Here is a 14,877-nt window from a genome sequence, read left to right on the forward strand (position 1 = left end):
CATATAATACAATGATGGGTGCGATAATGACCATCCCCAGTATACAAGTCTATATAGTCTGCTATTTTCTTTTATGACATGCTAAGAATAGGGACAATTTAGGGTTCATATGGTTAATATGAGTACACATCAGATCAACCCAGCTGAAAACTGAGATTCATTCATAATTTCACCACGTAAATATACAATGACAAAATAGTTGTACTCTTACAGTACACAAGATGCAAGTGTGTGTGTGTGTGTGTGTGTGTATGTGATGTGTGCAAGCGCCAAGCATACCTGGAAGTGGGGATTGGCCACGCATCTAGAGATTTGCTTGAACAACGGCTCCTCAATTTTCTTGAACTGTGTGGGCTCAATGACGTCCAAAATCTCCTCTATTTCCCCCAGATACATCACCTGGACAAGAGACCGACCGTGTGAAAACCCGTGGTTCTCAAACCCGTTTCATTTCAAGGTCCCCCTCATTACCCAGAGAGTGGAACAAAAGGATTGGTTGGTCCATTTGTTCCACTCTCAAGAGTTGCAGACCTTTACGGGTCCATTTGGAACCCCGTCAACGAACCCTGAGGGTCCCTGGACCCCACTTTGAAAACTAAAAATAACAACAGAGCGATGACAGTAATCATTCTAAGTGTATTCTATTGGAAAAAGGCAGGCATTGGTAGGGATATCCCTCACATAGCATTTGTTCAGGTGTTCTTATCGATTATGAGAAGAATAACATCTGTTAACACTACAATCTATCTGTTTTTATCTCCTCTCCCGACAGAGAGAGGTAACAGCAACAATGACCGAACAACAACAAAGATGGCGGCGCGTCTAGTGTCGAATTGGATATGCTGTGTACTTAAAATAACATTATTGACATTGTCAACCAGGAGGTGCACTACGTGATACCAGTGTCTAGATGTCTCAATGAGACCACCTCTACACACTTCAGATGTGCTAGTTGTATTGAATTAACATACCATACGGATGTATTTTATATTGTATCAACATATTCTACTATACAGATGAACTTTATATTGTATCAACATACTCTACCATACAAATTAACTTCATATTGTATTAACTACTCTACCATAGAGACAATAATAACATTTGATTCATTTAAAATTACCAGATTGTAGATTTCATATCATAGTGACAATACTGTACCTCCTTCTGGCTGCAGGTTTTAGGCCAAAACTTCAACAGTCCACGGATTACCTGCAGATAACAGAGAGGAACATCATAATAAATAACAATCATCATATTATGGCTTTTTTTTGTCTTCTTTTGAAACCAAAACGCCTGGGTCCACGAGGCTACTTCTCCACTAGTGTAGTGTAGTGTAGTGTAGTTTTCTTTTTTTTGACGGAATTGTCAATATATTTATTCTTAGTTTTAGTCATCAAAGCTTAGTTTTTGTCAGTGAAAAGAAAGGTAGTAGGCGAACATTTTTCATCATAGTTTTTAGTCTACGAAATCAACACTGTATCGCATGCATTCCATCACCAATAATAGGCCTTCTAAGAAGAACAAACAAGACGAACCGGTTCAGTGAGTGTGGGGTCCTTCTCCAGGAACTGGACAACACAGTAGGCCAGCTGAACAACAGAAAACAAAGTTAGAACCTGTATGAACAGTATGAAGGTCGTTTCACTTCACCGCCACTAGATGTCACTGTAGCAGTATAGTACAAAACATGGCTTATGTTATGTGCTTAAATCAGAAAAATCGATTCTGTCAATTATAAAGATTCAACTATAACCTTTTCACATCAATTAGTTAATTTCCCAAAAAAGAAACCATACTTATTTATTCGATTAATCTGTATTAAGTAAAGTAATCGACAGAATAAATGCGATTAACAATTTAATGTTTTATTTTCCAGTTGACTTTTAGACCTACAGACAAACAGAAACACGCCAAATAACTTCAATATACAAATAAATGTATTCCAATAATCAAAACAAATAATGTACTATGGCCAAAATAGGCCATATTTAATCATTTTACAGTATATACACAATTTGCTCTAAACAAAAATGACAAACTAGAGGAAACAAAAAAAAGTGAATGAACATTTTTCAACACGGAAACAAATGTGTCAATTATGCAACACAATGAGTGATTATCTGTAATACTTGTGATTTAAGGTGATCATGTAGTGATGTTGCCAGGCCTACCTGAGCATGGAACAGGGACAGTCCTTTAGCAGTGTGCATGGGGATGAGCACCTTCATCAGGAACTGCTTGTGTTCTGCCTTCAGGGGCAACGCGAAGCCATTGATGATACTGTGGGGCACACAGACACAATGTTATTACCGTATGCAACTTGACTTGAATTTAGATGGGACAATGAACATTATTGAGGCCGATTCTACAAATGCCTTCTAAATCAGTAGTCACAGATTGGAGATTTTTCCACTTAAAAAAAATAAAAATAAATAGCATATATTATACCAGCTCTCTTTTCCCAGATTGCCTTTTTGGTCAAAACTAGCTTTATTCAGTCAACGGCCCATAACTTAAGAACCGATGATTGCGGTTACAACATTTCCACGTGAAAGAAAAGACGTCCATCCGTCACAACACACGGCATATTTAAAAAGAACAAACTTAAATACATCATTTAAAGTCAAAGTCCTATAGGGTCCAAATGTACCCTTACAGGTCTGTGACTCTGAAAGTGTAAAAATTGAACTAAATGGACCCTTACGGGTCCACTTGGTTCCATTAATACACATTCAAGCGTTATGGGAGTCTGTTTGAGACTTTATACCACCGGGTATGAAGGCTTGTGAACTAGGTTTATGCTGCGTGACTGGACGTGGTCAGGTGACCAACGTGGTTGTGCTCACGTGACCATTTTTTCCCTGCGGCTCCTCTCCACTGCTTCTACATTACATTACCACTTTGTGTAGCCTTTTTGGGACATGCTTTGTGATCGGGGTACTGATATTGATGTTTGTGTAATGGGATTATGTTGTCCATACCGTAAACACCTGATGAGAGAATGCATTGTAGTTTGACCGGTTTCAATTTTTATTCTGACACTATGGGTGACTCATTTAATTGATTGCTACTGGTTTATTGAGAATTGTTGATTTCAAAGGCTTTTTTTAATTGGCTCATCATCATGCCCCAGGTGTGTTCTATGTTTGTAGGTGATGTGAGATACTTGACAAAGACCGCAATGTCGAAATGTTGTTCAATCTTTTCCTGCTGCTGAATAAAAACACTTTTCATTGTAGATGATGCGAGTCCTGCCCACTTTTTCCTATATGACATCTCCAATGATATGCCCTTTTTCTTTTTACCTCGTGTAGGTGGAAACGTGGCGAGTTGCGTCTAATAAGGTTTGGGAGCGGTATGAAGACGGCGTGCAGATATATATATGTTTCTCTACTATACGTGTATGTAGACTGACCTTCCCAGGATCTCCAGCAGCTCAGCCACACCGTTGAAGTGATCCGTCTCATAGATGAACCTGCAAGACCACACACACACACACACACACACACACACACACACACACACACGAGATGGGGTTATGTCTTGGCATGACACAGTTTGAGAACCACTGTTCTATGAGCCACCCATGTTCAACTGGCCGGGTGGTACAGTAGGTCGGTACCCATTGGAAGCAGCAGCGCTTGGCAACTGTGGCACTATTTTTAACCCCCCGACAGCAGATGGCCAAAGTGGAAACATCCGTTGTCTTCGGTGCCACTTTGCCTGTTGGACGTGACGTCGAGTGCCCCCTGTTATTTGCGCCAGCCAGCGTTGAATCCTGCTGTATCACAGCAACCAGGGTGACAACGATCAAACACCTCCCCGTCGATGATGTGAGGAGGACCGGAGTGTTTGCTCTTGAGTTACGTTGCGTCTGTTGTTGCAGCTTTAGGGTCGTCTGTCTGTACAGAGAGGAATGAGTTCTCTGGCTCAACTCATCTCAGACCTCCTCCGAGGAGGAACACCATTGGTCATGGCTCATGGGAGGGAAGCAAATAAGCAATGTCTGTCACGGCACTATAGAGCAATGGTTCGCAAAGCTTTTCATGTCGAGGACCCTTGAATTGACCCATCTGACAAGGTTGGGCCAGGGAAACCCAGGAAGAGAAGATTTATGTAATAAGCATTATCAATATTATAAAACAATTTCCAAACATTTTTTGATATTTTTCTAAAAGAATAATACATACAAAAATATGTTCCACAGTAGAAGTGAGCTTGTTTCACGGTGGAAGTGAGCTTGTTTCCTTCAGGGTTCCTTAAAGGGTTAGTGCAGACTTTTGGTATTAAAGCTGTAGGGAATTCTTGCCATTAATATAGTGGTTGTAAAGGTATTTATTGATTGCCTGAGTCCCGTGGTGGGAGTTCTGGTCTGATTTTGGTGAATATCAAGTAGTTTGGTGGGGTTCACTGTGGGCCACTCGTTAAAAATAAATGAATCCACAAAACTACTGTACTGTCACATGGAACTATGGTTTTATGGCGTAGTGATACTGGACAGGGAGGAGGACTGAAATCACGCAAACCCCGTTGCATTTCTCTCTCTCACCGCAAGAAGATGTTGTTGATCTGCTTCCGGATGAAGGCTCGCAGACCCAGGAACTTCCCGTAGATCCGATGCAAGATGGTCTTGAGGAAGTCCCTCTCCCTGGGGTCCTCGCTGTCGAACAGCTCCAGCAGCTGAAAGACACCCATCACAGAACAGCCATTATTACACACCCATCACAGAACAGCCATTATTACACACCCATCACAGAACATCCATTATTACACACCCATCACAGAACATCCATTATTACACACCCATCACAGAACAGCCATTATTACACACCCATCACAGAACAGCCATTATTACACACCCATCACAGAACAGCCATTATTACACACCCATCACAGAACAGCCATTATTACACACCCATCACAGAACAGCCATTATTACACACCCATCACAGAACATCCATTATTACACACCCATCACAGAACAGCCATTATTACACACCCATCACAGAACAGCCATTATTACACACCCATCACAGAACATCCATTATTACACACCCATCACAGAACAGCCATTATTACACACCCATCACAGAACATCCATTATTACACACCCATCACAGAACATCCATTATTACACACCCATCACAGAACAGCCATTATTACACACCCATCACAGAACAGCCATTATTACACACCCATCACAGAACAGCCATTATTACACACCCATCACAGAACAGCCATTATTACACACCCATCACAGAACAGCCATTATTACACACCCATCACAGAACAGCCATTATTACACACCCATCACAGAACAGCCATTATTACACACCCATCACAGAACATCCATTATTACACACCCATCACAGAACAGCCATTATTACACACCCATCACAGAACAGCCATTATTACACACCCATCACAGAACATCCATTATTACACACCCATCACAGAACATCCATTATTACACACCCATCACAGAACATCCATTATTACACACCCATCACAGAACAGCCATTATTACACACCCATCACAGAACATCCATTATTACACACCCATCACAGAACATCCATTATTACACACCCATCACAGAACATCCATTATTACACACCCATCACAGAACAGCCATTATTACACACCCATCACAGAACATCCATTATTACACACCCATCACAGAACAGCCATTATTACACACCCATCACAGAACATCCATTATTACACACCCATCACAGAACAGCCATTATTACACACCCATCACAGAACATCCATTATTACACACCCATCACAGAACATCCACAGGTCTTCAATTACATCCGCACACACGCGCGCGCAGCTATCCGATCAGACGCACCGCAAGAATCGCTCACAGTTACACAACAAATGTTTTCCACATACAAAACTAAACTACTGTCCCTACTGTCGAAAATGTGGTCCTACGTGCATTAACGTTGGTCCGGCTGGCATCGTTTTGTCCAGCGCGAAACAATGTGGCTGTGCCCGTACCAAAATAAACGTGACGCAAAATGTACTTTTGCATCGCGTATGGAAAGCGACTGAAAAAGACCACGGATATAATTAAACTAAGCCATGGTTCCCCTGTGCACAGCAGATATAACACACTTACTCCAGGTACAAACTAAAAATAGACTGAAGCTGGACATTCACTTTATATTTGTGTTGACTGTAACGATCTCCAGTCCTGCAATGAAGGAGAGAAAAGCCTCTCTCAGTCACCAGCAGTCCACCTCTCTACAAGGCCAGTCTAGTCTTGTAAACCTACATTTGTGTTATTCAATATATTACTTTTCTAAACCACGCCCCGTTTTCATGGCTATGTAGGCTATTATTGCATTTTCTATGAATTAACTATATTCTACAGTTTAACCCAGTGATTCTCAACATCAAAAAATATTCCTTTTGTCAACAAAAGTGCTCTCAGGACTCTAGCTGGAACCCAAAGTAATTCAACTACTTCTCGGCCTGGGGCCCATGACCCATATTTTTGCTACCCATTTTGATAGTCTAGGTTGGCACCGGGTAGAAGACAGAGTGAAGCAATTTAAATTGGTATTGACATCTAAAATTGTAAATGCAGCTTTGCCCTCTATGCCCTCTGTACCTGCATACCTAAAAAAAAAGCGACACCCACAGCCACAATACTAGAGGAAGTGAGAACAACGATCTGGTACCACCCACTTTTAAAAACAAACATGGGTAGATACGGCTTCTACAGGACTGCCACCCTGACCCCTACCCTCAAAGAAATGCAAATAACTGGCGTCCTTTAAAACAAAGGACGCCAGTGGAAATCCACCTTTCAGCAGGCCAAAGGTCATAGTCAATTGACTACCCCCACCTCTTTATGAACCAATTCCTTTCTTCTCCGTACCTGTACCAGTCTTTTAAAGAAAAAACATTGTGATGATTCGAATTTTGTTGTAAATTTTCACTATGAATACCCAGGACCTGAATGGAAACAAGACCGCAAGGACTTTTTCAGTAATATCCTATTAGACTAAGTGTTTGACTGTACTCTGTACGGTTTACATTTCTGACTTATAAAGTATTCAGTCAATCAATCAACAACTGTTACTTATTCTTTAATTAGATTTGAATAAGCCATAACTTGACATAAGCGTAATGTACACAGTGCACTCATTATGCTGCTCAAGAGTTGTTCAAGTTGCGCTCGGAAGGTTGGAGTGTTTGTTCAGAGCCATTAAAATGTTGAGGAAACATTGTCTGGAACAAAACAAAACAAAAAAATACTATCTATTGGTATAAATAGACCTATTTATACCGCCCCTCCCCCCCCCTGAAGACAGCAACCAGCTCGCCTCGCTGCATGGTTGTCATCTGAACAAATTGGCATAAATAAATAACAGCACCACATCTTACCAGCAGCAGGCAGGCCCACGTTATGTAACTGACTCATCGTGTAAAGCCTAAAGGCAGCGTATCGTATATAGATTTATACCCGTGGCATAGGAATGGCTATTTTCAGCTGTGTGTGATGAGTCATTAGTGCATGGTTGCGGTTGAGGAAAGACTGTCACTGACACACATCTGCTATCTGTGAGGCAGGTTGGCCTTCTCCACAGGGCTCACAGTCAGCGCACAGAGGCCTGCGGCGCCTTCAGTGGTGGATAAAGGTACTCATCATTATTTACTTAACCCATTTTGACCTGAGATCAGATTCTAAAAATGTCTGTTTGAAAATGACAGTTTTCTGAAAAAGCTATGTTTCTATGTCAGTCGTATTTAGATTTTTCAAAAATAGCAGACCTACAAGCTCGTAGCGCGCCACTCGGTGGCGTGCTATGAGCTTGTATATCTGCTATTTTTCAAAAGCTAAAGCATAACATAAGGCCAACACCAAAAAGGGTTCCCGCCCAGAAGAAGAGTATCAATTCAATACTGCAATACTAGAAATATTCTGGCATACATCTGATGAAAATCAAAACATCATACTGTATCTCAAAATATTAGAATATTTTATTAGACCACTAAAATACATTTATAATACAGAAATGTCAACCATCCGAAAAGTATGTTAATTTACACTACAGTATGCACTCGATACGTGGTCTGGCCTACTTTTAATCAATGGGGCGTGGCATGGAGGTGATAAGCCTCTGGTGCTGTTGAGGTGTTATGGAAGCCCAGGTTTGCTTTGATATCAGCTTTAAACTCATTTGTATTGTTGCATCTATAGTGTCTCACACCTTCCTCTTGACAATAAAACATACATTCTCTGTGGGGTTCAGGTCAGGCCAGTTGACTGGTCTGTTAAGCACTTAAGTAATACCATGGTCAGTACACCAATTACTAGTAGTTTTGGCACTGTGGGCAGGTGCCAACTGCTGCTAGAAAAGGAAATCAGTATATCCATAAAGCTTGTCAACAAACGGAAGCACACACAGTGCTGTAAAATATCCTAATAGATGGTTGTGTTGACTCTGCAATTGATAAATGACAGTGATGATTTGTTACCATGTTATCTGCATGGTGTTGGCCCACTGACAGTGAAAACCTCACACTGGAGTCGACACAGTTGATATATTAGCAATTATATGATTTAAATCTTGGTTTTGGGGGTCCACTTGAAATACTGTAAAATAGTTTAACTGAACAAGCATGCACACTAGAAACTATGTTTCATGACATAATCAGTCATACCTGGCTATGAAGAAGCACTCTGTCAGAGTTATTGAATTCGAAAGCTTGAAGTAAGGATCAATATTTAATCACAGCATCCCTCTGTGCTGGGAAATTACAGACCAATTTCTGCCTTTTCTGGGCACGGTCCTAGAAAAGAAAAACAATAAGGTGCATAACCAATTCCAATCTGGCTTCAGGAAAGGTCACAGCACTGAATCTGTCCGTTCTCCTAATCCTTGATTTAATGACTGCATTCGAGACAATTGATCATTCAATTTTAACGCCTGGAGTACTGGATAGGTCAAGCACGGCCTTGTCTTGGTTTTCCTCCTACCTAACAGGCAGAAGCTACTTTGTCAATGTAGCACGACATCTGCTCTGGTATTCCACATGGCTCAACTCTTGGTCCTTTATTGTTCTGCCACTGGGAGATTTCCATTGTATGCTGACAATACATTATATCTTTCCGTAGCTCCAGACGATCCCTGTGCTGTGTGTCTCTCCAGCATCAAATGGTGGATGAGTGAGAACTTTCTCAAACTAATTGAGGATAAGACAGAAGTTCTCATAATTGGCTCTAGTGAACAGAGAATCAATAATAAATACTTGGTAACCTGACTCAGTAGATGGTAACACTACAGTTGGATTTCAATTGACGAGATATCTCATCAATGGCAGTGGATGCGTTAAAATGACCTGGTGCTACTGGACATCAACACCACAGCACTAATTGGGAGACAGAGCTCAGTCTGAACATGGATTCTCTTCTCAAGCCAAACAGCCTGATATTTTTAAACCCTCCCGACGCCCACTGTGACTGCGGCTGCCTGGGAAACATCAGGTTTTGTTTTTAAAGGCTCATCTTTTGCTGCAACCAAAAGCCAAGCCTGGTAGTTGACCCATTTTAACTACTAAAAGCCGTTGCTTATCTCTATATTCAATTTATTTTGTGTGTTTTTTTTGTAAATTATTTCACAGCTTGATCATCCTACAGCGTCACAAGCCTCAAAAGTAGCAGGCCTGAAAGCTCAAAACGTGGTGCATTTCTAGCTTGATGATTTGCTACTATTGCTGTTTTTGAATATGAATCCTGAAAAGTTACAAATGAGGTTTCCACCCGACAGACAATATACTCTGTTGACTGGGGTCCCCCAGGGGTCTGTCTTTTCCCCCCTTACACACCAAAAATAGCCATGCTAACGTAAATCGTCTATTTTTGTCAAATGCGTGGCTGATGGCTGTCATGACATGCCCTGAAAAGGGATGCTAGGATTCATGGGTTGATAGATCAGATGAGAGCCAAGAATACATTTACATTCATTAAGATTTCCTACAAAAACACCTGACACTATGAACTATGACACACCTACACAACTAGAGTGATTTTTACACAAGTGTGTGTGTGTGTGTGTGTGTGTGTGTGTGTGTGTGTGTGTGTGCGCGTGTTTCATTGGTCCGTCTCAATCTGTGAATCAGCGTGAACAGAGTCCTCCACAATTAGCACAACAGAATCATGTATTCTATTGTGAACAATGCTTCTAATTATCTTTAATCACATTAAAAAAAATTGAACTTTAATCTGTGTGTGTGTGTGTGTGTGTGTGTGTGTATGTAGTTGTACAGTATGTGTGTAAACGTATGTTTTCTCATGCCAATAAATCCCTTTGAATCGAAGTGTGAGTGTGTGTGTGTGTGTGTGTGTGTGTGTGTGTGTGTGTGTGTGTATGTGCGCGCAACTGTGCATGTGTCACTGTCATATCATGTGCGATTCTGTGTGTAGCTGACACCCCTGGCTGACACGTGGACCTATAATGGCGGTATGCTGATTGACAAGCCTTAGGGAGGAATGACTATACTGCACCAGCAAGGTAAACAGGCTGTGCAATGCACCGGGAGGTCACTCACCACCTCTGGCACTTCCTCTAACCCCCCACCACCACACCCAGGACCCCCCACCAAGGTGCTAACAACCTCATCTATGCTCTTCCGTTCACTGTGCCGTTTATGAATAAAGCCCTGCAATAGAGAGACATCGACATTCATGTCCACAATTGTCCACTTATGATTATAAGTATATGTTCGTCGACTACCATTTTTTCTCCCTCCACTGACAAAAACTAAATTAAACCACGTAGATGAAAACGAATGACTAAAACTATGACTAAATACTTTTTACCACAAAAGTCTTAAAAAAGTTTATTATTTGGAATATTGTTGAAACATTTTAACAAAAACTCTTGTATGGGGTCAGTCCCTGGCACAACATCTTTTCAGATTGGGGTCTGCAAAAGTATAATAACTGCACAGGGTTAAATCTCAATAACAAAAAGGACAGTAATTAAATGATGATGAAGTTATGACAGGAGATAGGAGCCGCAAACCGGTTTCAGACAAAGGATTTGTTTTATTTCAGCTTAGCGACAATGTTTTCATCTCAACAGATCTTCATCATGTCAGTATAGTCAGTATAAATATATCACTTATAACTATACTGACCTGATTAAGATCCGTTGAGATCGAAACGTTGTCGCTAAGCTGAAATAAAGGAAATCTTTTGCCTGAAACCGGTGTGCGGGTCTCCTTTCCTATATTGCCTTGTTGGCCTAGCACCCACCGTTGTATAAATAGGTATGCTCTGAAGTAATCAAGTTAACCATGTTGTTAACAATGTAGTGGTAAACTACCCAGCAGCACAACATTTGAATGAAAACGTGTCCAGCTGACATTCTGCTTGCAGAAGCCGGAGCGCTGTAACGATCACAGCATTTTAGTTGACGCTCAAAACACACTTGTGCCATTTGGCATTTGCCAAACTAAAAGTGAGAGTAGAAAGCTGCAGTTCCGCTCCGTGCCACACGGCTCTGTCCTGTCCTCCTCCATCGCCCCCCGTCCTCCAGGAGAGTAAATAATAAGGAGCTATGTTAAAGCTCTTCCTCCAGCTGCCACCAAGACGCAATCATATCATGGAAAGTCACGCAGTGGTGGAAAAAGTACTGGCATGTTTTACTTAGGAAAAAAGTATCAATATGGGAATTAATTACTCCGTTCAGAGTAAAAGACCTGGATTCAAAATGTAAGTAAAAAAATTAATTAAATAAATATCCCACAATTTTTTGCAACCCGTTTTTTCTTTTTTTCACCCAGGGTCAATTATCTAATGTAATCCTGGGCACTACACTCCCTCACGTCATCTCATTGCACTCCATAAGGCGCCCTGGCTGGCCAGGGGGAGTAAGTATAGAGACCAGGATTACTGCATGTTTTTTGTGAGGGTACCTACCCTAGGGGACACGGGGAGAACATGCTCCACACAGAAAGGCCCTTTTGCCAACCTCACCTAGGGTATGGGCACTGATGACACGGAGGGAAAAAACCGATTACATATTTACTTGAGTAAAAGTACAAAAGTGTAGTTATCAAAATCAAAAGTAAAGTACAAAAAGTAGAAAGCACTCATTATGCAGAATGTCCCATTTCACACTGAAGAACATTATGCTTTTCTGGGCATAGAGGGCGGGACAAACTAGCGCTGGAAACAGACAACGACTTCCTATTGGTTTATCAACCTATAAGCCCGCCTCACTTTAGGTGTTGCAGCTGGCCGTGCTCAGACAGACAGAGACACACATACATTACATACATAGGGACACACATAGCTGCGTAATGGAGCGGAGGCACCGCTCAAAAACTCAAAACCGTACTCAAGTAGAGTACTTGAGTAAATGTACTTAGTTCACCTCGGATGTGGGCCAGTCGGCATTCCACTGCTGCCCACACGTTACCATGTCTCTACGTTCAGTCTGTGGCTTTGACACGACCAGGTGAAAAGTCAAGCTCTCCTGTGATTCTAAAACAAGGAGAGGTGGGACGTGTGGCTGGACCGCATACTGTATGGGGTCACGTGTGAAATTGCAGGAAACTTGCTAAAAGGGGATTGTCAGGTAGTGTTTTTATATAATGTGAAATCAGGACAGTCACAATGCTAATAATAATAACTTTATTTATATAGCACCTGACATACTGCATGTGCTTGATCAAAAGTATTTGAATAATTCTCTAGAATAATTTCTATTCATCTGTATAGAAACAGCTGGATGAAATGAACAGAAACGTAACATTTTCAGTTCATCATTTTGGGCAAAACTAGCTCACAGCACAATTATTGCAATAATGTGTGCTTCCCAAAATCCCAAGCCACACCTGGACTTTAGTGATGGGAATTATCGTTGATTTCAGTGACTCGTCATTTCATTCCAATCCCCTCAAAAGATCAGTTACTATAATAATGTTCACCGTTCAACCGTTCAGTACTTCTGGTTCCGCCCTCCTCACGTAGTTTAGTCCAATGACGAAAGAGCAATGTTTCTCTTCAGCCAGTCAACATGTTGCATTCTGCCGCTGACTGATTGAACCTCGCGTCAGCAGGCTTTCTACACGGAGGAAACTGAACGACTCGAGGAACGCTAATGTCTGAGGAATTCGTTCCCCGTTCGCGCAAAAGACCAAATCACTTAGAACGAATCAGTCGACACTCTGTTGGAGAACCACTGACCTACTGTAGTGTGTCCAGAAAACATTGGTGCAGTGGATCTATCGCTACCTGCTGTGATGTCCTCCACTCTAGCACTGACTGAGCTGTGCTCCCATTTCAATTCCTATTCCCTTCCCTCTACCACTCGCCCTTGCTCGGAGGCACAGAAGGCCTTTATCTTAAAACTATAGATGGCTCACGTACTGTAAAGGAAACCGGGAAGAGTACAGGAACGTGAAAGACACAAACAGACAACAGCCTAGTGCTCTGTCCGCCTGCTGTAGCAGGCGCCAGTTACAGAGAGAATGATGTATCATGTAACAAACAGGAATATTAACCACATGAACCATAGCAACAATATACCATATTCTGGGCATGATGTCACCATAATTCAGCAAAATTAGACGTTCTACAAGCTCACAAGGCGCTGAAGATTGAGGTCAAGGCGACATTTCTGTCGATTTAGCAAATTTCATGAACCAACGGTTCTCAAAGTGGGGTCCCGGGGGACTCTGCTAAACTAATTACTATAACAAAAATTGTAACCACATTTTCCGTTTATGTTCTACGGCCAGCCTTTGCTGCGTGTCACTCTCTTCCCGTTCCCTGTCTAACTTCACTTCACCATCAATAAAGGCATAAAAAGCCCCAAAATAAATCTTCACAAAACCTTTCAGATGTCCGTGGCCAAATACATGTCAATCGGGGGTACTTGACTTGAAAAGGTTTGAGAACCACTAGGGTGAATGACTCACACCTCACAACGACACTGCAGGTTCTACAACCAATTTCTACAGCCATTTAGGTCCAAACAATCGACCAACGCTGTGACTTCACTCAGTCATCACAGTCAATAGTCAGTCTATAGTGCTGCTGACCTCACTGGTCTGGCCAAAAATAAAATAACTCTGCTCTCTCTCTTTCTCTCGTCCCCTGGGTGGGCTGTCGTGAAATGCCAAGCCAGGCACAGCCCCCCAGCTCCACTTAAATACGCTCATCGAATCGTGTCCGTCCGTGTTCTATTTTGTTTTTTGTTTTTCTGTCCATTGTGACTGTCACAGGACTTAAAATCTGAATAACAGCAGCCACTGAGAAACTCATTCAAGACTGCTGTTTTAATCATAAGAACCCTTAAAAAGCAAAGCTTTTGCACACCTACAGGCGACAGGTGCGTAGGAGGGTACGGTGCCCGACAATGAAAAAGGAACAAACACCCGCACATTGTCTTCAAATGCAGTGAACCAACTTTAATAGGGAAACAGCAACGTTTCGACCATAAAGATAGCCTGATGAAAGCTGCATAGGCCGAAACGTTGCAGTTACCCTATTAAAGTTGGTTCACTAAATTTGAAGATAGTGTGCATCCCTATGTCATAAATTGCCAATCTACAAGTCCACAATGTGTCGCAACACACAAGCTCGTAGCGCGCCAAGCTTGTAGGTCTGCTATTTTTGAAAAATGACTGACGACTGACATAGAAACATAGCTTTTTCAGAAAACCGTCAGGATGTAGAAGACATTTTTAGAATCTGATCTCAGGTCAAAATGGGTTAAGTGGTTAATGTTCTGGTTTGCTTACGCATGATCATAATTAGTAATAATAATAATCCACTCATATTGCAAAGGTGAAGCTGAAGCCTGAAAATGGTCTGTACTGATGGAAGAGGAATGACTTGC

The 14,877-nt window shown here is 41.7% G+C and overlaps 1 protein-coding gene across 1 annotated transcript in view; it reads right to left on the bottom strand.

Annotated features, from left to right (window-relative positions):
• ppp2r5a (protein phosphatase 2, regulatory subunit B', alpha isoform) overlaps window positions 1-14,877 on the bottom strand; it is a 69,837-nt gene that overhangs the window by 5,153 nt on the left and 49,807 nt on the right. Inside the window, exons 5-10 of the mRNA XM_080791265.1 lie at window positions 4,553-4,683; window positions 3,419-3,478; window positions 2,175-2,283; window positions 1,539-1,592; window positions 1,162-1,212; window positions 280-399 (exon numbers count right to left, since the gene is read on the bottom strand). Coding sequence (XP_080647391.1) covers window positions 280-399; window positions 1,162-1,212; window positions 1,539-1,592; window positions 2,175-2,283; window positions 3,419-3,478; window positions 4,553-4,683 — 525 coding nt within the window. The remainder of the gene's footprint in view (window positions 1-279; window positions 400-1,161; window positions 1,213-1,538; window positions 1,593-2,174; window positions 2,284-3,418; window positions 3,479-4,552; window positions 4,684-14,877) is intronic.

The sequence above is a fragment of the Protomyctophum bolini genome (genome assembly GCF_963924005.1).
Source record: "Protomyctophum bolini genome assembly, chromosome: 19".
In the NCBI taxonomy this organism is placed as follows: domain Eukaryota; kingdom Metazoa; phylum Chordata; class Actinopteri; order Myctophiformes; family Myctophidae; genus Protomyctophum; species Protomyctophum bolini.